This window comes from Rhea americana, unplaced genomic scaffold (genome assembly GCF_003343005.1).
Source record: "Rhea americana isolate MKP2758 unplaced genomic scaffold, rheAme1 scaffold_273, whole genome shotgun sequence".
NCBI lineage: Eukaryota > Metazoa > Chordata > Aves > Rheiformes > Rheidae > Rhea > Rhea americana.
Window position 1 is genome coordinate 194,520 of NW_028186394.1, and position 21,663 is coordinate 216,182.

Sequence of the window (21,663 nt, forward strand, 5' to 3'; positions counted from 1 at the left end):
GGGGTTGTAACCTCAAAGTGTTATCAATCCAGCCAGATCCCTCTCAACTTTTGAATCCTAAAAAGATGACAGCAGAGATTCTAAGAGCAAGCAAAAAGACAGAGACATTTTGATAGTCTGTATAGAGTGTTTTCATTTTACTTTTTAATCCACGCAAGTTCTTTCCCTTAATGTACTAAATATTTAGCATAGCATAAACTTTAAGAAACAGCATGAACTGAATTTTTTTGTTCTTAAGAATCTCCCCACAGGATATTTGATGACTCTTTAAAGACAGCAAATTTCTAAAGTTCTTGGTAAAGACAGAAATCTTATACAGTCCTGAAAAAATAAGGTCATTATGGGCTGACCTTACCCGTGTATACTTATTGAAGTTTTGCAAGATTTCCCAGCCCCAGTCTTGGTATTTCTTATCTCCGGTGAATCTGTACATATAAAAAAGGCTTTCCACAGTTTCTGGTCGCAGCAAGTTATGTCTATCTGCAGGCTGCAAGAGGGGAAAACATACAAAAAAGCCAAGAATAATTCAGATAGAGTGTTTCTTACAATACATACGCGAGGAGAAAGATAATGTGATCAGACTGGTACTTCCCATCTCCATATAGCCCAAATGATTTATTAGGGGTAATTCAGCTTCTAAGTACATGACAGTGGTCATTTAAAAACCAAACCAAACTCCCCTCACACACACACACTAGGGTACACTTGCAAAGCTGTTCAGTAAGCATAGAGAACATCACTGATGTCCTGCTGAGTGTTTCAACAGCTGAATAAAGTACAGAACCAACTCAACACAAATAGACATCAAATTATGGTTCAGGTCAACTAGCCGTTCACCTTGATTTCCACGTCTTTGTGACCCTTTTGTGCATGAATATTGAAGTGTACGATCTCAGGACTCAGGCCTGTCTCTACTTGCACATACATCTGGTAACAGGTTTCAATCAAGGCTTCAGCTAATTTCATATGATCGGCAGTCAATCCATTGTGAGCTCCGAGTGCCAAAGTACCAGGCAAAAAGCAAACCAAATGATCCTGCAAGATAAGACAACTCTTACTGGAAAAAATAAACAAAGTAAATTAATATTATAATATAGATCGTGTATTGTTAAATTTTAGGTACCAACATCCCAAGGGTAAATTTTTAAGAAACCGATCTAATGCAGGCAGAGACTTCACAAATTTGAAAGAGGTACAAGACTATCCTTGCTTTTTTATAACTATGAGAAATTATTGAAATCAAGAAAGGTTTCAGGTAGGGGAAAGAAAGAATCTTTTGATTTACCAGAAGTGTTCTTTTAATAACACTTTATGAAAAAAGATCATCTTAAAGTTTCTCAATACAAGCAACAAAGTCAGGGACACACAAGCAATCAAGTCAGGGACAAACTGATCATCATCTAAACTTAAAAAGGAAACACAAATACTCTTGCAAATCTAATGTGTAAAAAGAAAGTAATTTGAGACAGCATTTAAAATGGATTCTAGCAGATTTCAAAGACTGAGTGTTCTCAGAAAAATATCTGTGATGATAGTAAAATGTTTGGTGATTCGGAATACTTAAGCCATGACACCCAGAACAAAACAGAAAGGAAAATGATAAGGAAAGTTAAAATAGCCATGGACATAAGAAATGTATTTCTCAAGTTTCAGTATTTTAAAACGAAATCTGAGGTGACCCCACAGGGAGATCAGAGCTAACCACAGAAAACAAAGGGAAAAGGGGAGAGGTCCACTGAAGGAGATTTACAGTAGTGCTAAGATGATTGTTTCAGAGAGCAATGAAAGACAGTATTTGGAGAGAGAAAACAGCTTTTAGTTTACCCACTGATACAACTGAAAAATAATGACAAGTGTTCAAGCCTATTTCTGCCTGAAAGTTTGCTCCTTTCTTGCAACTTGTTCAGGATAATAAAGAGCTATTACCCTTTCATCTACAGGGCATCAAAGCTACAAGAAAACTGTTCTTGTATAGGGTCTGCGATACAGCTGGCTCCCATTTTTACCACTAGCTCTTCAATAATTATTCTCTTCTAGCAGGGCGCCAAAGCCACCAAACTCTGAGCAAAACATTTTTGGCTCTCACATAACACACACACACACAAAGAGGTATCTGAGGATGATATGGCGCACTGTATTCATGTTTGCAATCCTAACACAAAGCAGCAGCTGTGAAAGGACTACAGCGACGTTTCTTTCTTCGCTTTTACATGGTAAACAGTGTGTTCAAAGGACGTGTGGAACAGTATCACTAAAAGAACTGTGCAATATTTGTAAACAACCAAGATGAATTTAGTCACATTTCCAAGAATTCAACTGTCATAGTCAGTTCATGAACACATCTGAGAATGGCATTATACAAAATGCCCCAAATTCARCTTCAGTTAAATTCAATTTGCAACACAAGATTTATTGTGCTCTTTCAGTGGCTAACCCATCACTGGTGTTATGAATATAAGAATTATGCATTAGTGTTATGTATAGAATTTTAAATAATTCTTACCATTCAAAATGAAAGCTCAGCTCTCATTACTCAAAAATACAGTGAAAAAACTCCAGTACACAAACAGCATCTGTATTAACCTCTTAACATCCTGTCCAATCCTACAGAAAATGGTTGAGGGTGAAGAGGGCGAATATAAAGATAACAGACTAACATCCTTCACTTTTCCAGTCAGCTTGGATTTTATACCTGTCAAGCCTTTTAGGCAAAGACAATTGAGGAAATATCAAATCTCTGGCTCCCTGGGACAAAAGCAAGCGTATTGACTCATGCAGAAACCTACAGCCAAGTCAATGAATTCTGAACGAAACCCATCTTGTCAGATTTTGAGGTAGGGGAAGCCCTCTCTAACCAAAACTCATACTCTGGTCTCACTAATTGCAGGCTGGGAGAGCTTTAGGAAATGCAGATGCTAGAAGCACATGCTGAACATTTGGTAAAACAAAACAAAAAAAAAAAAAACCCAGAGACCAGGTAAGTCAAGGAATTCACTGAAGTTCAGTGCAGGATTTGAAAAAAGTATGTGCAAGTTCATGCATACGTACATTAATAATACATCACTTACAAAACAAACAACAAAAACAATCCCACACCACCACCTATACACAATATTTTACTTGCCTAAGATCTTTAACTGAAGGGGAAAAAAAAAAAAAATCTTAAAGCACATTTTACAGAGAATGAATACAAAGATTAAGACCAGAGTTAAGCTCAAAAATTTTCCTACAGTCAACAACGTGGTATTTCATTCACTAACCCTAAATGCAGGAAGAGAATCAAATGTCCTGAACGGATACTACCATCCAAAATTCTCAGATTTTTACACCCAGTACACAATACTAGGCCACTGGCTCTTTTGAAGGTAAATATGAGAAGCCAGGTGTGAAAACAACCACGTATTTTTGATTTATGGAAAACACAAATAATAAATAAAATACGCACTGCCTCATCAGTTTCAGATGCAGTAATTGTATGACTGAAGGGGGAAAAAAGCAACAGAAAAACCCCAAACCAACCCAGCATCAAAAAGTTCACTACTGCAGGAACATAAAATGGAGTTTCTAGAGTGACTCAGAGAAGGAAATCTAAGCCAAAGAGAAGGCTTCTGCTCTGCAGAAGTGACCAATATCTGCAAACTAGTTACTCAATACTGCCATTATACAGGTTATAGTCCAGGTTTCTTTTTATAACAGGTCTATACCAGCCCAAAGACCTGCAGTAATCCTCCCCCTGCCACATACACTTCAGTTTCTCTTTAGTACACCACATGTATGCAGTGTAACCTCAAAAGCTGCTGCTAGTCACATTCTAGCAGCATGGCAAAGCCCTTGATTTGCTTTGCTCAGCGAGCGACAGCCCAACAGCTGCCAAGGGTTGTATTAGGGGTGGGTGTGGGGAGTGTCCTTTTATTTATTTATTCACTTTAAATAATGCAGGTGTGCTTCTTACCATCTTGGCACTGAAATGGCCATGAGCAAGCTCTCCTACAAAGGTAAGCTTCTTAGGTTGTGACCTCTGAAGAAGATGCTTTTTCACTCCTTCTATGGCTCTCACATAGTCTTCCAACAGTCTGTGAATTAAAATCATTCCCAGTTACCTCAAATACACACATTCAGAATACGTTTAACCATGGCTGATGTTCAATGCAACCCTTTAGAAGACTATTCTTTCAGCCTAAAGGATGGCATTTAATTAAATAAAAAAAACTGACAAAGTTTGAAGTCACCATTAACTGGGAATTAATTATAGCTACCATGCAAGTATTGTGGTGTGAGAAAACCCTGTTGAATAAGTCCATTTGCTGTTGACAAAAAGCCATGATTTATGGTCTCACAAACAATGGTTCTCAGTTTACAGTCAAAGTACAGCATGGCAAAAGCAGCAATACAAACTTGCTTTGTAGAGAAGCATCTGCTGATATAATGAAATATCTCACAGAGGCATGTTGACACTCCATGTACATTAAACCCCTCAGCAGAAAAAAAGTCCAACAGAATTAGTGAATAAGGATGAAAACTAGTTGGGATTCTTTTGGCCTTGTTTTGAAAAAAAAATCTTCCTTTCCTGCTATAAGACATCTCCAGTTCCTCTGATCCTTCCAAACACTCCCTTCCACTTATCCAGTACATATAAGAGAAACATAACAGATCTAAAGAAGCTAAGTAACAACTTATAAAGATTGACATTGTAGTACTTGCTTTCTCTTTTGTTTAGTTAAAGCCTGTTCCTCTTTCATAGAATGGTAAGGTTGCAAGGGACCTCTGGAGATCATCTAGTCTAACCCTCAACATAGCCCTCTATGGGGATTGAACCCACGACCTTGGCATTAGCAGCACCACGCTCTAACCAACTGAGCTAAACCTGCCCCAGCTAAGCAGGATTGCAACCCTGGACGTCAGGAGAGCGGATTTTGGGCTCTTCAGAGACCTAATTGGAAGAATCTCATGGGTTAATGCCCTAGACAGAAGGGGGGTCTGGGAGAGCTGGCTAGTATTCAAACATCACTTCCTCCAGGCTTAAGAGCAGTGAATTCCAAGGAGAAAGCAGTGCAGCAAAAGGGGCAGGAGGCCTGCATGGGTGAGCAAGGAGTTCTTGGCCAAATTCAGACAGAAGAAGAAAATACACAGAATGTGGAAGAGGGGACAGGCTACTTGGCAGAATTATAAGAACACAGCCAGAGTACATAGAGATGAGGAGAGGAAGGCTAAGGCCCTGTCAGAATTGAGTCTGGAAAGGGATGTCAAGGACAACAGGAAGGGCTTCTTCAAATACATCAGCAGCAAGAGGAGGACTAGGGAAAATGTGGGCCCACTGCTGAATGGGGTGAGGCCCTGGTGACAAAGGCGACAGAGAAGGCAGAATTACTGAATGCCTTCTTTGCTCCAGGTTTCACTCTTAAGGGCAGCCCTCAGGAATCCCGGAGCCTGGAGACGAGAGAGAGAGTCTGGAGAAAGGAAGACGCCTTTGATTGAGGAGGATAGGATTAGAGACCTTCTGGGCAGGCTAGACATCCACAAATCCGTGGGCCCAGATGGGATGCACCCACAGGTACTGAGGGAGCTGGCAGATGTTGTTGCCAAGCCATTCTCCATCATCTTTGAAAAGTCATGGAGAACTGGAGGTGCCTGAGGGCTGGACGAAAGCCAATGTCACTCCAGTCTTCAAAAAGGGCAAGAAGGAGGACCCAGGCAACTATAGGCCGGTCAGCCTCACCTCCATCCCTGGAAAGGTGATGGAACAGCTCATTCTGGATGCCATCTCCAGACATATGGAGGAAAAGAAGGTGACCAGGAGTAGTCAGCATGAATTCACCAAGGGGAAATCCTGCTTAACCAACCTGAGAGCCTTCTATGATTGCATAACTGGTGGGGTGAATGAGGGAAGAKCAGTGGACATTGTATACCTTGACTTCAGCAAGGCTTTTGACATTGTCTCCCATAACATCCTCCTACATAAGCTCAGGAAGTGTGGGTTAGACAAGTGGACTGTGWGGTRRGTTGAGAACTGGCTGAATGGCAGAGCTCAAGAGGGTTGTCAGCAGTGGCTCAGAGTCCAGTTGGAGGCCCGTGTCTAGTGGAGTTCCCCAGGGCTCAGTATTGGGTCCCATCCTGTTCAACTTATTCATCAATGACCTGGACAAAGGGACAGAGTGCCTCCTCAGCAAGTTTGCTGATGATACCAAGCTGGGAGGAGTGGCTGATACAGCTGAGGGCTGTGCTGCCATCCAGAGAGACCTGGACAGGCTGGAGAGTTGGGTGGAGAGGAACCTCATGAGGTTCAACAAGGGCAAGTGCAGAGTCCTGCACCTCAGGAAAGATAACCCTAGGCACCAGTACAAGCTGGGGGCTGATCTGCTGGARAGCAGCTCTGCAGGGAAGGACCTGGGAGTGCTGGTGGACAACAAGTTGATCATGAGCCAGCAATGTGCCCTTGTGACCAGGAAGGCCAATGGAATCCTGGGGTGCATTAGGAAGAGTGTTGCCAGCAGGTYGAGGGAGGTGATCCTGCTGCTCTACTCAGCCCTGGTGAGGCCTCATCTCGAGTACTACATCCAGTTCTGGGCTCCCCAGTACAAGAGAGACATGGAGCTAGCGGAGAGAGTCCAGTGTAGGGCTGCAAAGATGATCAGAGAGCTGGAGTATCTGCCCAGAGAGGACCGGCTGCGAGAGCTTGACCTGTTTAGCCTGGAGAAGAGAAGACTGAGGGGGGGATCTTGTCAATGTGAATAAGTATCTGAAGGGAAGGTGTCAAGGGGATGGGGCTAAACTCTCTTCAGTAGTCCCATGTGACAGGACAAGAGGCAATGGCCAGAAATTGAACCACAGTAAGTTCTGCCTGAACGTGAGGGGGGATTTCTTCACTGTGAGAGTGACAAAGCACTGGAGCAGGTTGCCCAGAGAAGTTGTGGTGTCTCCTTCTCTGGAGATATTCAAGGCCCGCCTGGATGCAACCCTGTCTAACATGCTGTAGGTGACCCTGCTTGAGCAGGGAGGCTGGACTAGATGTTCTCTAGAGGTCCCTTCCAACCTTAATGATTCTATGATTCTAAAGCAAAGTTTGCATGGATATCAAACTTAAGACTTATTTCTTCTAACATATGTGAAGAGACTACTCTCCCACCTCAGCCATCTAGTAGGATCCTCCTTTCTTCAACCACCCCCTGGAGGGCAGGGGAAGGAGGAATTAGACACCATTGACGAAACAAAGTATCGCTGGTATTTCCAAAGTTAGTGTATGTATGCTCCACATCTGCAAGGACCTAACTTCCTTCTATTGTCTGTAATCCTCCTCACACCTGATGCACTGAAGTTTTCTGCAAAGTTTTGAAACTAAACTCTTCGCTCTTACATCAAAAAGACGCAGATTCTCTTTTTTACCTAGCCTGCTGTTAAAAACTACAAGATATCTTTAGTGGAATATTGGCTACAAGCTTATTATTCTTTAAGTAGCAAAGTATAACAGAAAGCTTTCTAGCTTGCGTTGTTCTCATATTAATACAGAGAGTGGAAAGAACTTACTCATTTTCTTTTTTCCCACCCTGAATCCACTGCTTCAGCAAATATTCATAGTAGCTGTCAGCTCTAGCTCCCAGAGTATAGACACCCAGATGAGTGAACTGCCCACTATTGGTGTTTATGAACATAGGCACTAGTCCATCATTTTTCCCTGAGAGGGTGTGAACATGCTTCATCACCTCATCTACAGCTTTCTACAAGGAAAAAAAATAGTGAATGTAAATTACATATATAAATGATACACATAACAGTGACTAGTAACTTCAGGCCAACAACAAATTGTTAACTATTCTTCCTCAAATTAGCATGAGGGATATCAAGTTCAACTCATATCATATATTAAATTCAGGATTTCAAGCTTCCTGACCCTCAAAATACAATGCTCCGGGCACATTTAAGTGCTCTGAGATATTTGTAACCATTTCCTCCCCTCAGCCAAAGCTCATATATATTCTTCAGTAAGTGCTGTAAGTCTACTCTAAAGCTAGTACTATGCCATGGACAATCATCTGTATTTATTGATATCTGCAAGCTAGGAATACAGCTGAAAAGAACAACTCCATGAACCATGCTGTAGTTACGTTTCTTTAAATAACTGCACCTCTTTTAAACATAAGCCTTGAAAACAGTTTCAAACAATAAAGAAAACATTGCTAAATGAAAAGGACAGCAAAAATTATTCTTGTTCTCTGGAATTACCCTTGTTTCAACTAGTTTTCCCTTCTAATGGAACCTTCTATAAGGCTCAAATCTAGTGATTTTGCATTTTAGTTAAGTTCCTTGGAGGGCTTGGGGCAGCAATACCCTGCCAAATAAAACCAAATACCCTGGTTTTATTCTTATGATTTACAAAAGGGCATCCAGAAAATTCAAAGAATTCTAACAACATTAAGCAAGATGCAGTTTAACAGCCCTTGTTTAGCTCAGATATTTTTTTTTTTTGGGGGGGGGAACTAATATCAAATATTACTATGTTTGATAAATCTGATAAGCTAATATCAAAGTTATTATTAAAAATTATCCACCTCCACTACTCCTTTTGTTATATTAAAAAAAAAAAAAAAAAAAAAAGAATCTGAATTTTTTTTCTATTCCTTTCTTCCACTAGCATCTCACAACTCATTTAACATCACTGAGATTTCACACACATCATGTGAATTAAAGGTGGTACTGTAGATAGGGAGCGGTTCTCCCATACCTGGAATTTCTCTTCTCCGGTGAGACGAGAGAGCTCCCTAAACTCCAACTGAATGCTGGTCACCTCTGCCACAGTGCTATCTGATGTCCACCGAGGTGGATGTGCAGTGCCTCGGCCAATGTTGACGTCAGAGTAAGGTACCCTGGAGGGCGTGTTGAATGCTGGCATAAGCCTGCTCCCTATGTCTTTCTAAAGAAAGCCCCAAAAACACAGGACAGAAAAATTATATTTTTTTTCAGCAAGCAGGCAGGGACAAAAAAAAAAAAAAAAGACAAAAGTTGAGTTTTAGACTGTATAAGGAAGTCAAAAAAGATCATAGGCACATTCACCGTAAAGACTACCAAGTTTCCACCTTGTTCCAGGTATCGTATGCCTTAGTTGATTCTGCAAGCCCTATAGCACCTGATTAAATTCTGAAATCACTGAATCTGCACCTAGAGAAGCACTAATTTAAAACAGCTGTTAGGATGCACAGAAAAGGTGAAGATGACAATTACTGCTCTTTTCTAGCCAGCTATTTTCTCTTTTCCTTCATAAATTTCCTCACTATTCTCAGCCCTTTCTTAAGGAAAAATAGTCATATCTCTAAGTATGCCTAATAATACATAGCATGTCTCTGATGTTACTCAGGCAGCAAACAAAAGCACAGGCTAAGAAGATTAAAAACAAGTATGCTCTGGTTGTTTTAAAGATGAAACATACATGAAAAAAAATGGTAACATTTAACTTGTTGATGCATCTTCCCTCATCTTTGCCCAGTAAGATACACATTCCACTTTCAATTGTAAGACTCAATCACTCACTGCTTTTTCCAGGAAGAGGCTATCTCCAGAGAGATGGTAGGTGCTCAGCAAGCCCCCCAGGATACGAATAGTGCTCTCAAAGAGATTCACATCCACATTTTTATCAAATRCTAAATCGTCTGCTACCCATTTTCTTGCTTCTTCAAACTCTGCAAGACACAAAAGGAAGATCTATGATGAATTTCCAGCACGTTCCAACAACCAGACTAGAAACATTACCATTCCATATATCCAAGGTAGTTTACTCATATCTATACAAAAGATTGTAGTTTTAAGCAGAAAATTAAAATGAAGAGCACAAGTGCAAAAAATTCTTAATTTAGTGTGCAACGCAGATGTGTACAAAGAGAAATATCTATCAAAATAACAAGTTCTAACAATAATAAATAAATAAATCTCTATTAAAATCATCCAGATACAGAGATCTTTCAAGACCATCCATTTGATTGGGCAGATAATAAGTCACACTTCCACAAAAGCCTTTTTGATCTTTAAAATTCAGTCCTCTCAAATCAAAGCTGATATCTGTCAACATAACATAACATTTTCAATTAACAGTCGTTACTGTCACGTTTCACAGGCTCTGGTGAGTTAAGAGATGCTTTGAACACTGAGGGCTAAGCTACTTCAAATCATTTCACACCTGCCAGAGAGAAAAGCCCACTTGTGAGGAGTCACAGAAGAACAACCAGTTCCCCAGAAATGCAAGGTATTGCACAGGAGACTCTTAATGAAAGGATGCCTCTGCATCCTCACAAGGAAAAAAACTGCAACTCTCATGTACTGTGTTTTAAGAATAAAATCTGTGATAACTTACTCTGAATTGATCAATCTGTTTTAACCACACCAGCCAGGAAAAAAAAAATCTATGCAGTTTTGCAAATTCTGAGTTTTCTTGGGTGTTTAGGAAATATGGTAAGTCTACTGAGATAACCACAGAAGAAAATCTGTGTTGTTAGACATTACATAGCAATGTGATATGACAGAAAAATATAAGGTCCTCTTTCATAAGAGCTTTAGTATGCATCAGCTTGTAAGAAAGATCAGCAACCTCAAACAGAACTTCCACTTATATAGCATCTGTTATTCAGAAGAAACCCCAAGAGCTTTGTAAAGCAATGAGTAAAAGGAGAGTTGCTATAAAATATGAAAAAAAACTTCAATCAGAATCCATTTTCAACACATCTAAATCACTAATAATTTATTTTAAAAGCTCTATCAGTTCACAATTAATTTTTTATTAAAAAAAAAGCAGCACTGTTAACTTCATAACACTTCAAGATAGCCTGCTCAAGCCTAGAGCTGGTGACTCATGCTATGGAATTTGTTTGACTTGTTATCTTACATGAACACAAACTTCAAAGATAGGAAAGACAGAAGTGGGAAAAAGCTTCCACTGTTCATTGTGTCTTTATTTGCAGCTCTTATCTTCCTGTCTTGACAGGTGAAAAAAATGCATCCTTTCTAAAACTACTAAGGGAGCTGTCTACCAAGGTTAAACAGACCCAGTTCCAGAAATTTTTAAATACTGCATAAAAAAGGGGAAAGAAATAGGAAAAAAAAAAAAAAAAAAAAACTCTAGAAGACTAATTAAGCAAGTTCTCTGCAAAAGGATTGCAGAATTTTTGGCTTCATTTTTAAAATTTGTTGGAAAGGCTTCTGAAAACAGTCACTTCCAGAACGAATTGTGAAAAACATACGGTACAGTAGTTCAGGAAAAAAGTATTGAACGCTCTCTTTCTCCCTGCACTGACTCCTTAGAGAAACTAACCTCTTAAAACTACATAGTGAATATTGTTGTTAGACATCATAAAACAAAAGTCAGAGAGTCCAGGCTAATGACATAAGGCTGATGGGCTGTGTAATGCCTCAAAGATAACACCAGGGATTTAGTACAGAAACAAACTCAGGTGGCCTACTAATACATTCCTCACTTTCCAGCAGAAATAACCACAGTTATTTGTGATTTGTTTGTGGCTCAAATTCTTATCCAAGAGTAACAGTATCCTTGAGTATGTTTGGAGTATTTTTAATATACATATTTACCCTCATAGAAAAATTTAATTCATCCAACATGTGATCAGTGTTCTCTTCAAAGAAGTCTGAACATACTGCCTGAACAGATAATAAGAAATTATTTTAAAGAAAGATTTAGAAAAGGAGAAAAAAATACCTTCTTTTAAGCCTAAAATCCACATGGTATCCAAAGCATCAATTAAAGTAAGCCCAAGTCCAAACCACTCGCTGTAAGATTTGGACAAAGGCTTCAGTTCATCATGTCCCCAGGCAAAATCCTTATATCCTTTCCAGGCATGGCGGAATGCTTCTATCACAGCCATCTGACGTTCATTTAYGGGCACTACAAAAGGAAAAACAGCTGCTGGCTCAAGACTTCGGTAGCAGAGTTATACAGCCACACCAAACATTGTTATGCTGAATTCTACCTCAAATTGAGATTTCCTTCCTCACTCCCCCCAAAATTAAGTGATCAGTGTAAAGGAAAAAACATTGTCAGGTTACTCTGTTTCAGTGTAGCCTTTTCTCTGTGGAATAAGCAGTCAGTGTTTCTAGTCAGCAGTTCAGCTAAGTGGAAACAGAGATCTCACCCTGACAAAAAAGTAATTTCTCCAAATGCTTGTGATCATTTTAATGCTTTATAATTTCCAGATGAGATCATTTCAGCTCAAATACCTGAAAGTCAGGAAATACCAGAATTAAGATTACCTAATCAACTGTAATTCAACTGTTGTACACACATGCTTAAAAGTATAGTCCTCAGCTAATTTACTACGTATCAGTTTTTCTTCATCTTCCATGCCTTATTCATTCCTTTCTACTAACGTCAGCTCCATAATACGATTTCTCTTGAACTTTTGTTTTAAGAAGAAAGGAAAAAAAAAATCGACATTTCTATATTGAGCAAAGCCATGTCTTTTTCCATTTTTCTACTACCTAAAATGGTTGAAATTTATGTTTGTGATTTACTATAAAAATTGAGCCTGTGTTACATATCTAGCATGAAAACTGTCAATTCCCATTAGCTGAAGTTTAGCAAAATTATAAGCTAATGAAGAAATAATTTTAGAGTGGAAGACATCAAGCAGTATAACTAACCCCGTTTATATTTAACTAACACAAGCCAAATACATTACATTATATTATTTCAGTGTCTGGGTTTATCATACCCGAACTTCCTCATATGAACCTGGAAAGCAAAACAACAGGTTCCACAAGGACAGCAACTGTAAAAAACAACTTCTGCAGCTTCCTGGTAAGCCTTAAAAACAGTTCAACTTAATTCAAGGAGAGAGTTCCTTTTGTTCTGCAATCCAGGGAAAGTAAAACCACTGCTGGAAAAGCAAATCATCCCGTTCAAGCCCTCTCTCTTTAAACTACTCTCTCATGGAGAAGAGATAGGCATGTCTGCCTTTTCCCAGAGGACAGATTTCAAAGATCTGGTACTGAAATTTATTTTCAATGTCACTTTGTTTAAAGAAAGCAAAAAAAGTGGGTAAGACACCCAAATAAAGTGTACACCCTCTATAAACAAAGAACGAAAATAATAATAATACATAGTGCACGTGTTCAGTGCCCATTCTTCTGGTTTCTCTTCTATGGGTTGAAAAGATACCAATGAAGGAAAATACCCAAAATTCACAAGACAAGGGATGAAACTGAGGGCAGATCTACAATCCTCTAAAACACAAAGGGGTTATCTTCTGGAAAAGCAACAAAAAAGCCCCAAATCAAAAGGCTCTCCAGCTTGAGATCATATTGCTTCAAAATATCAGTGGAAACAATGCTGCTGTAAAATATATAGCACGGGAATATATGCATAAGTAAGCAAACCCCGTTGCAGCTATGGTCCTGATAACAAAGTGAGAGAGAACACATTTTATGCAGCATCTGAGGGATGACATCCAACACATTTTTCAGAAGCAAACACAAACACACTAGGAGAGGCGTGAAGTAGCAGTGAGCTACATGAATCAAGTAATATGCACTCTGTAATCTTCAAACACAGAGTCACATCGGATAAACTGCACTTTGGCATCAAAATATTCCTTATTCAATATTGAGAACTGAGACTGCAATTCAACCAAAATTCTGAAGACTAACAAGCATGTAGGTTGTCACTGTATAATAAAGGACACTGAAATCTCTGATATTCTAGGTAAATAATCTCTTCCTATAAAATTTTTCCTTCCTATGCCCTTCTCCCATCAGGTTTTTTTCCCCGTGAACTGGAGAAAAAAAAAAAAGTGGAGGGGAGAGAAGGAACTGTACAACTTTGACCATGAAAGTCAGTGATAAAAGTATCTTTAACTATTATACTTACCTGGTTCTTTCTGGCCTTCAACTTCCATAGATGAAGGTTTTTCTGGTTCTTTTATTTTACTAGAAGGAGGTTCTGTGCTTTGGTCAGGTTCTATCACTGCTCCTCTCCAACTGCAAGACACAAGGAATTTAAATTAGTACTTAATTTGATTACAGAAAATTGTGCAAATGAACAAGACTTATTTCCTATTTTTCACTATATTTGATGAAATAGGAGTTTGATTTTATATCAAGATCAAAATAACTGTGTTGCTCACTAGCTAATTGTTTAATTCAAAGATAAACTCAATTGCACTAGAGAAGTTTTACTGAATTAAGAAATGCRTCTTACAGCTCTCGGGATTTTATTAAATACCTTGACAATGGAATTTAACAAAGAAATTTTAAAATATATAGAAATATCTGAAGTATTTTGTTCCATTTCAGAACTATAATGTTCAGAAGAGCCACTAACACTAAATTAGCATCATACAAATGAACACCATTAAGAACTCACGGATAAGCACAAAGGAGTAGCCATTTAAAGTACTTGCTTTACTGTCAAGGGGTTCACAAGCCTTTCCACCAACACAGAAGCATATAACAATTCAAAGAAGTTTTATTAAGTATTTTTTGAAGGAAAAGTGTTTCAGAACACTTTCAGAACAGTGTTCAGAAATGGAACTCAGATCCTGCCWGGTTCATGTCAAGATCAACTAATCTTGACCATATATAATAAATAAATAAACTTTGAGCTCACGATACACCTGCTAATGGACCTTGGCTTATGGAATCTTTAAAGTATGCACTGTTTACAGTTAGCATACCTTATGACTTACATAAATCCAATCACTTCTTTTTCTTATTCACTCTCAAAATTTGTAACAAGTCTTCACTATGCTGTAATTGCTTTCCTAAGTTCTCTTAATTGTTACTACTGGTTTAAGTCTACCAGCAATAGCATCAGTGAAAGAACAGGAACAATACTTCTTAAAATGAAGTCTAGCACTCTCACATACTAAGCATCTCTGCTGAAATCCTAATAATCTTTCCTATATCAAAGTTATATCCCTTCAGTTATTCCCAAATCAGAAGACTTCCAGTAATATCTTTGAGAATTATATTTTTGTATCAACATAATTAAAGCACCATAGGTCCCTTGATAAAGCAATTACTTTTATGTGCATAAAGGTGCTTGGAACTGGTATGACTGATCCCCTTTCAAGAAAGGAGTAAGCATATATCTTAATACAATTACATCTACACAGCTAAAAATCTACAGCTTCTCCCAGTTTCACTTGGGCTTACTACATTTATTGCCACTGTAATTCTAACCAACACTGTGATACTGGTATAATTCTCAAGTCTGGGCCAAGGCAGAGCCACCTGTGACAGTATTATTATTTTCTGATACTTGTGTGTTTACATTTTCCACAAAACAAGTGGAAGAAATCTATATACACTGAAAATTCTCCATGGCACTAACAGTGTATAAACGCATTAGAAATATAGACAGTCTAGCAGGGCTCCAAATCCTCTCTGGAGTTCTACGATTCAAATAATAAAAACAGAAAAGTTGTATACTTGCCCAAATTAAATTAACCTAGCAATATCAAAAACTGTCAGGCAAGAGCGAAGAACAGACAGACATAAAGGGAGAAGGGGGAAGAAAAAACAAAAACAAAAACAACCCCCCCCCAAAAAAAAAAAACAGCCAGCACAGACAACAAAATGACCTTACAGCTTTTGCTGCAACATCTAAAGCATGCTGAGAAGAAGAAAACAAAACGAGAAAAGCTGTAACTTGCTGGAAATATTTCTACCTGATAACAGATTTCTCTGTTTTTTCTTCTTTATCAGCCTGGGCTGGTTCTTCTACAACCTTGTTGTTATCACGTTGGGTCTTTAGCCTCACGTCCCTCCATGGTGGCTTGATCTGAAGATTAGGAGGACCACGGCGGGCATGAGGCAGCTTTGGCTGCTTCTGAGAAAATAAAGGAGAAAAACAAAATCAAGATGTGCTAGGTATTTGCAGAGGTCATACATTCCAATTCATAATTCAAAGCATCCCAATGTTACATATAATCTCAAAAAAAATAAAATAAAAAAAATAAACAAAACAAAAAATCTTATTTTGATATCATCCTAGCACACAAATTCTGCTTTGAATAATGGAGGGTATGCTGAAGATCTTGCCAGATTTTCTTTCTTTTAAAAAACTTTTGGTAGAACTATCCTGTTGTTAAATCTACACTGATGAACTATCTATAATACACACTGCTTCTAACAGATAAGAAATTACTGTAAGGCGTTCTCAAAGGAGTGTAAAGATATTTGATTTCGTTTTTCAAAGTGTAGTAAATTTTTAATTATAATTAGCAACAATTCAGTGTGATGTTGATTGTATCTTATGTCTTATACTCAATCACGCACATTATTTAGGCTCCTTGCAACTGCAAGATTGACATCTGGAGCACTCAACAGCACTAGAAGTCCAAACAAACTACAGTAGGAAAGTGAAGCCTCAAGTAACATGTCAACATGACCTAAAGTTCTTCGCTCCTAGGCACATCAGTGATTAAGAAAAAGCATACTGAACACTTATCACTAACAAAACAGGAGCATATATTACATACAAGGATTTCAGCTATGCCCGCTTCCACCCAGCACCTCCTAAATGCTTACACTATCCAGCAGCACTCCCATTAAAGAAATGACTAACTCTTTCAAATAGAATAAGAGAATTCCCAGGAACCACACACAACCTCTCTTCTTTAGAGTCAGAGTGCATACAAGTTAAAGCCAACACATATTATACCATAACCAAAGCTCTTCCTGAAGGATATCATTCCATCCAGAGAAAATGTTTATTGTGGGCTGTAATTTCTTTTTCCATGACACCTGTTAGAACCAAGAACTATTTGCAACTTCCACAAATTTTCTGGCAGGTTTGTAAAACTCATTTCATCTTATGGTACCTGAGGTGGAAGTTCTGGGTAAACTCCAAGGTTGGCATCTGCTTTCTCAGGTGCTGGTAAAACAGCTGGATTTGCCAACTTTAGCCCAGGAGCTTCTGGTTCTATTCTCTGATCATCCAATGATTTGTTTGTTACATCTAGACACAAAAAAGTGCTTAGCACAGGGAATTAGCAATTTAGACTTCAGCTAGAAATTTATGATAGTCAACTACATTCATATACTATTTGCACCGCCAAAAAGTGTTTCCATTTAAGAAACATTGGTAAATAAACACTGCTTGTTAGATACAAAGTGTCTTTTGATAGTAACATTTCCATAAAACATCCAATACAAGAGGAGGCTGCTAAAAAGAGCATGTTTTTCTTTTTTATTTTAACTTTTCAATTCAAGCAGCAGGATAACATTGAAGGTAAATGTGCCTTTATATATCAGAAAAGCATGGAATTTAAAATCCAAAGAAAGGATTATCTTATCTTCAGTGTGCATATTTGGATTACCAATACGTACATAAAAACATAATCAAACACACTCATGGTCTCCAAAATTTAATCAACAAAATGTTGCTGCTAGTCAAAATAAACAACTAAAAGGCATATTAGAAGCATTTCTGAGAAAGCATACGCATTGAAACACAGGATAAAATTATCTAACAATTACACTTTAATGAATACACCCAGTCATTGTCAATACAAACTAAATTAGTTAAGAAAACTAAAACAATCTCTTAAGTACAACACCACACTCAGATAATTTTGAGCCACACAGAGCACATACTTTTCCACGGCTCTCCCATGTTTGTATATGAAATGACTCCACAGACTGCCAAGAAGGCAAACAGGAAGAGAATTACACTCCGCTGTAGTCGAGACAACTGCTTCCATTTCTTTGGGAAAGAAAATAAATAACAATATTTAGCATGACATTAGAGAGCCCACACATTCAAAAACAAACTACTATCAGTTCATTAAGAGGAAGGCATACAAAAGTGATTAAGTCTAATTTTACCCTCTGTTTCCAACTGCAGAAGTCCATTGCTTATTTTCTTTGATGCTAGAACAGAAAAGTAACATGCCAGCATATGGCACAACAGGCTCAGAGAAACATCAAAACCACTTGCTCCAAGAACCTGGAGACTGCTAAGTGCCGAGACTACCAGAGAGCACATCATCTGAAGCGTACTGATTTTCATCACAACCTTTTGCTGGCTGACCTGTGCATCTGCCCAGATGTATATCTTGAAATGAACCATGAGACTCTTCCATTCTGGTTAGCAAAGTATTATGAAAGAATTATGCAAAGTAAGGAAAAAAAATAGAAAAAGAAAGAGGCGGCAAAACTAAAAACGATATTGCAGCAAAGAAGATAAGCTCAAAATAAAGCTAAGCACTGGTAATTGGACAAGAAAATTTAGGCATTTTGCCTCTGACAAAAAAATCTTTGTGAAAATATCATGCAAATTAGGGCCTGCCACCACAGATATAGTCACCAACTATGTTAAAATAAATTAAACCAACAGTGTAATGCACAAGACAAGAACACAACATCCACAAAATTAGTACTGAGCAAAAATGTGTTTTTCAAATTGAAGCAAGTATTTACAATAAAAGCACTAAGTCAGACATCAAATGCTACATTAGCCTAACAGAGAAGATTTTCCCATTTATAGCAGTTGGAGTCTTTTAACACTTTGATCTAAAGTCACTGTTAAATTACTATTTTGTTAGTTTTATAACAGTGCTATCCGAGCGTACCAGAGTAGCAGTTTGCTTCTAATGACTTTCTTTGGCATTTGGCAAGGGAAGTTTCAGTGCTGAAGCTATGCTTGGGAACATTCTGCAGTTTCCTGCACCTGGCTGTTCCCCATAGCACTTCCTATAGTTCTCACCTTCTTAGTAAGGACCACAGATCGCAAATATTCCAATGAGGAAATGTCAGTGCATCCGCATTGCAAAGCCCCACGACATACATTTGTGCATTACTACCACTGACGGCACCGTGATCCTGTGCACACAGCAAAATGCTGATCCTGCTCATTCACCTTTGACTCTGTCGGAACTGCCAACTACATCACGACCTCCCAATTTCAGAAGGATGCCTGCAAAGCCAGCAGCTCTTCACTTACTCAGGGCAGAAAGAAAAAGTCCAATTTACTCTATATTTCACTCCTATCCATTCCAAAGATACAAGAATACAAAAATACATCCCCATGACTGCATTCACTAACATCTTTTTTGGGGGAGTGGGGGGGCAGATAAAGAAAAAAGATAAAAGGGTGAAATGTCTTGTACCCTGCAACCACATTTCCTTAAACTGTAGGTAAGAGAAGAGCTGCAACCCTATGTCCCCAAAGAAATGCTTTATACTCTTAATCTGGCTGCATAGCAAGTTTCTACTAGGTAGCCATTCCTCTSCCATTTTTTGCAGCAAGGTGCAGGGTCACCTCCTTCTCTGGAATCATGCTTTTCCACCCTATCTCTCTAGCACCAGATGATCACTGCTGTTCAAGCTTCCTGACCACTCATTACCCCTAAGCAGAAAATAAGATCACTTCCATAAAGCCCTGTCAGCTACCACCATCTGACACTCAACCTWCCCACAGGAAGTGGGACTTCTCCCTTTACTCTTCCAGGGTAGAGGACAGGGCTCCTCTTCCAAGCCCCAAAATAGGGAGCAAAGACATCATGTCCAAACGTTCTCTCAACGTTCTCTCTCTCCTCCGCTCCTGTCCAGGCAGTGCAGTGACCCCAACAAATCCCCTTTCTACCTCACCTGTAAGGGCCTGGATTCATTCCCCAAACACACACCCCACTTTGCTGACAAAAAAGCAAGATGAGGAGCACTCACCAACCAGCCTGCAGCCCACCAAGCCCCACCAGGTGGGTATCACCACCCCAGCACTGCCCTCCTCAGGGCCCCCAACGTGGGGCCTGCCCCCCAACTCTGGGGGCACCCCCATTGCCAGGTGCCCACCGCCCAGCAGCACCCCCCGTCCAACAGCCTGAGGCAACCCCATCTCCGGGTGCAACCCCCGCAACTCCCCAAGAGAGACACCCCCGCCCCAGCTCAGAAGGGGAACCCGCTGCCAGGTCCCAAAGCGCAGCACCCCAACACGCAGTCGTGTCCCCCCCCCCAATTGCCTGGGCTCCCCTCTCCCTGCCCACGGGCACCCCGCCCCGCTGCTCGGCTCCCACAGGTCAGCCCCACCCCCCCCACTCCTCCACCCCACGGCCGGGGGCTCACCCGCAGCCAGCGGCGCCCCACGGCCGGGCTGCCCTCCCAGTCCGGCCGCCCTCACCCGCCAGCAGGAGCGCCGCCTCCAGGCCTTGCTGTTGTTGTAGCCAGCGGCCCCCACCACCTCCTCAGGGCTGAGGGTCACCGAGATGAAGTCCCGTCTTGGCGGCGAGGCGGCGGTAGAGGCCGAGTACATGGCGGCAGCCTCAGGGACCCCAGCCCGCGCCGCCCTCCGCTCCGAACCGCCCGCCACCCCGCGCGCCCGCCGCCATTATCCTGCAACCTCCCGGCCAAAGAGCGAGCGGGCAGAGTAGCCGCTTCCGGGTGCCGCTCTAGCCCGAGCACACGGCCTCAGCTCTATGGCGCTCTTAGCAACGGCCTGCTACTGCCTTACCGTAGCAACGGCGGGACTAGGCCGCCGATTGGACCGTTATGGCCTCGCGGTGCCCGTCGCCTCCCATCCCCTCTCCCCAGGCCTCACAGCCAGGAAGGGGAGCAAGTGCCAGCATGAAACCTCTCAGCAGCCTTTACCTGCATTGCCCCCGGAGCCAGATCTCTGGCCTCTGCTGCTCGAGATGGAGGGTGCGGAAGGGGAATGGTGGCACGAGCCACTGTGGCAAGTCTAAATGCCCTTTGGTGGCTCTTGGCACAGAGAGAAATGGCTTCCCCCAGCTAACATGGCTTTGCAGTCCTGACTGTGGAGCTGGCTTGCCCACAGGATGTTGTTCTCCCCCCATTACAGGGCAAAGAAGCACCACCTGCAGCATCTCCTCACACAAGCACTGGTACCATAGAGACCCTCAGGGCCAACTCCTAACTGACAAGATTGCCCGTGGCCAAAACCCACGATACTACCATCTCGCTGCAAGGTAGCAGAAGATGCACGGGAGGAATGGTGTTTTCAGCAGGGGGTTGTCCCCAGTGGCTGAGATTTGTTAGCAAAACTACTGCCAGCGCTAGCAATAGCCAGCCAACCTGCACCACTTGCCTCTGAAGACAAGCCAAGAAGCCAATGAATACATCTGGGTGAGCACGTTCTTTTCTGCTGCATGTATTAGCAACATCACTTTCATATTTCATTTTATACAATACTGCCAGTCATCCTGATGCAAGCACGTTTTGGRCAGTGTCTGTGGAGCTTCAGGGGTATGAGAATTTCTTTCTCTCCCCTTACTGACCTCAGCTTTTTAGGTGCTCTCTCCATGTAGCTAGACCCTGTCCAATAAGGACTTCAGCCATCTTGGTAGAAAATGGGAAGTGATGCTGGGATCCCTCTCTTTTCCTCCATGTCATAAGGCTGTAACGTAGACTAGTGCCAGAAATACTAAGATTGGCACAAGTAAAACATAAATGGAAAAGCGCACATGCAAAGTCATCAGAAGAAAAAGCAGAACAAGGATTAAAAGAAGTGCCTGTGCTGATAATAAAGACCACCATTCCCATTAATCAAGTTCACGAACGTGTTGTTTCCATCAAGCCTGGAGAGCCTGCACTCTGGTGAGGCCACAGAACAAACCACCGAGCAGAAGACCCCACGGTCTGACAATGGGAAGACAGCAACAAGACTACAGCATGTCATATACGCCATGCCTTCTCCTGCTAGCTCCACAGGAAGGT

At 40.6% G+C, this 21,663-nt stretch overlaps 1 protein-coding gene across 1 annotated transcript in view; it reads right to left on the minus strand.

Annotated features, from left to right (window-relative positions):
• The window catches only part of MAN1B1 (mannosidase alpha class 1B member 1), a 26,724-nt gene extending 6,394 nt beyond the window's left edge, over positions 1 to 20,330 (minus strand). Inside the window, exons 1-12 of the mRNA XM_085308295.1 lie at positions 20,111 to 20,330; positions 17,590 to 17,698; positions 16,815 to 16,951; positions 15,660 to 15,820; positions 13,859 to 13,968; positions 11,693 to 11,878; positions 9,520 to 9,668; positions 8,717 to 8,905; positions 7,522 to 7,712; positions 3,953 to 4,073; positions 838 to 1,035; positions 356 to 487 (exon numbers count right to left, since the gene is read on the minus strand). Coding sequence (XP_085164421.1) covers positions 356 to 487; positions 838 to 1,035; positions 3,953 to 4,073; positions 7,522 to 7,712; positions 8,717 to 8,905; positions 9,520 to 9,668; positions 11,693 to 11,878; positions 13,859 to 13,968; positions 15,660 to 15,820; positions 16,815 to 16,951; positions 17,590 to 17,698; positions 20,111 to 20,242 — 1,815 coding nt within the window. The 5' untranslated portion in view covers positions 20,243 to 20,330. The remainder of the gene's footprint in view (positions 1 to 355; positions 488 to 837; positions 1,036 to 3,952; positions 4,074 to 7,521; positions 7,713 to 8,716; positions 8,906 to 9,519; positions 9,669 to 11,692; positions 11,879 to 13,858; positions 13,969 to 15,659; positions 15,821 to 16,814; positions 16,952 to 17,589; positions 17,699 to 20,110) is intronic.
• Positions 20,331 to 21,663: the final 1,333 nt, after the last annotated feature.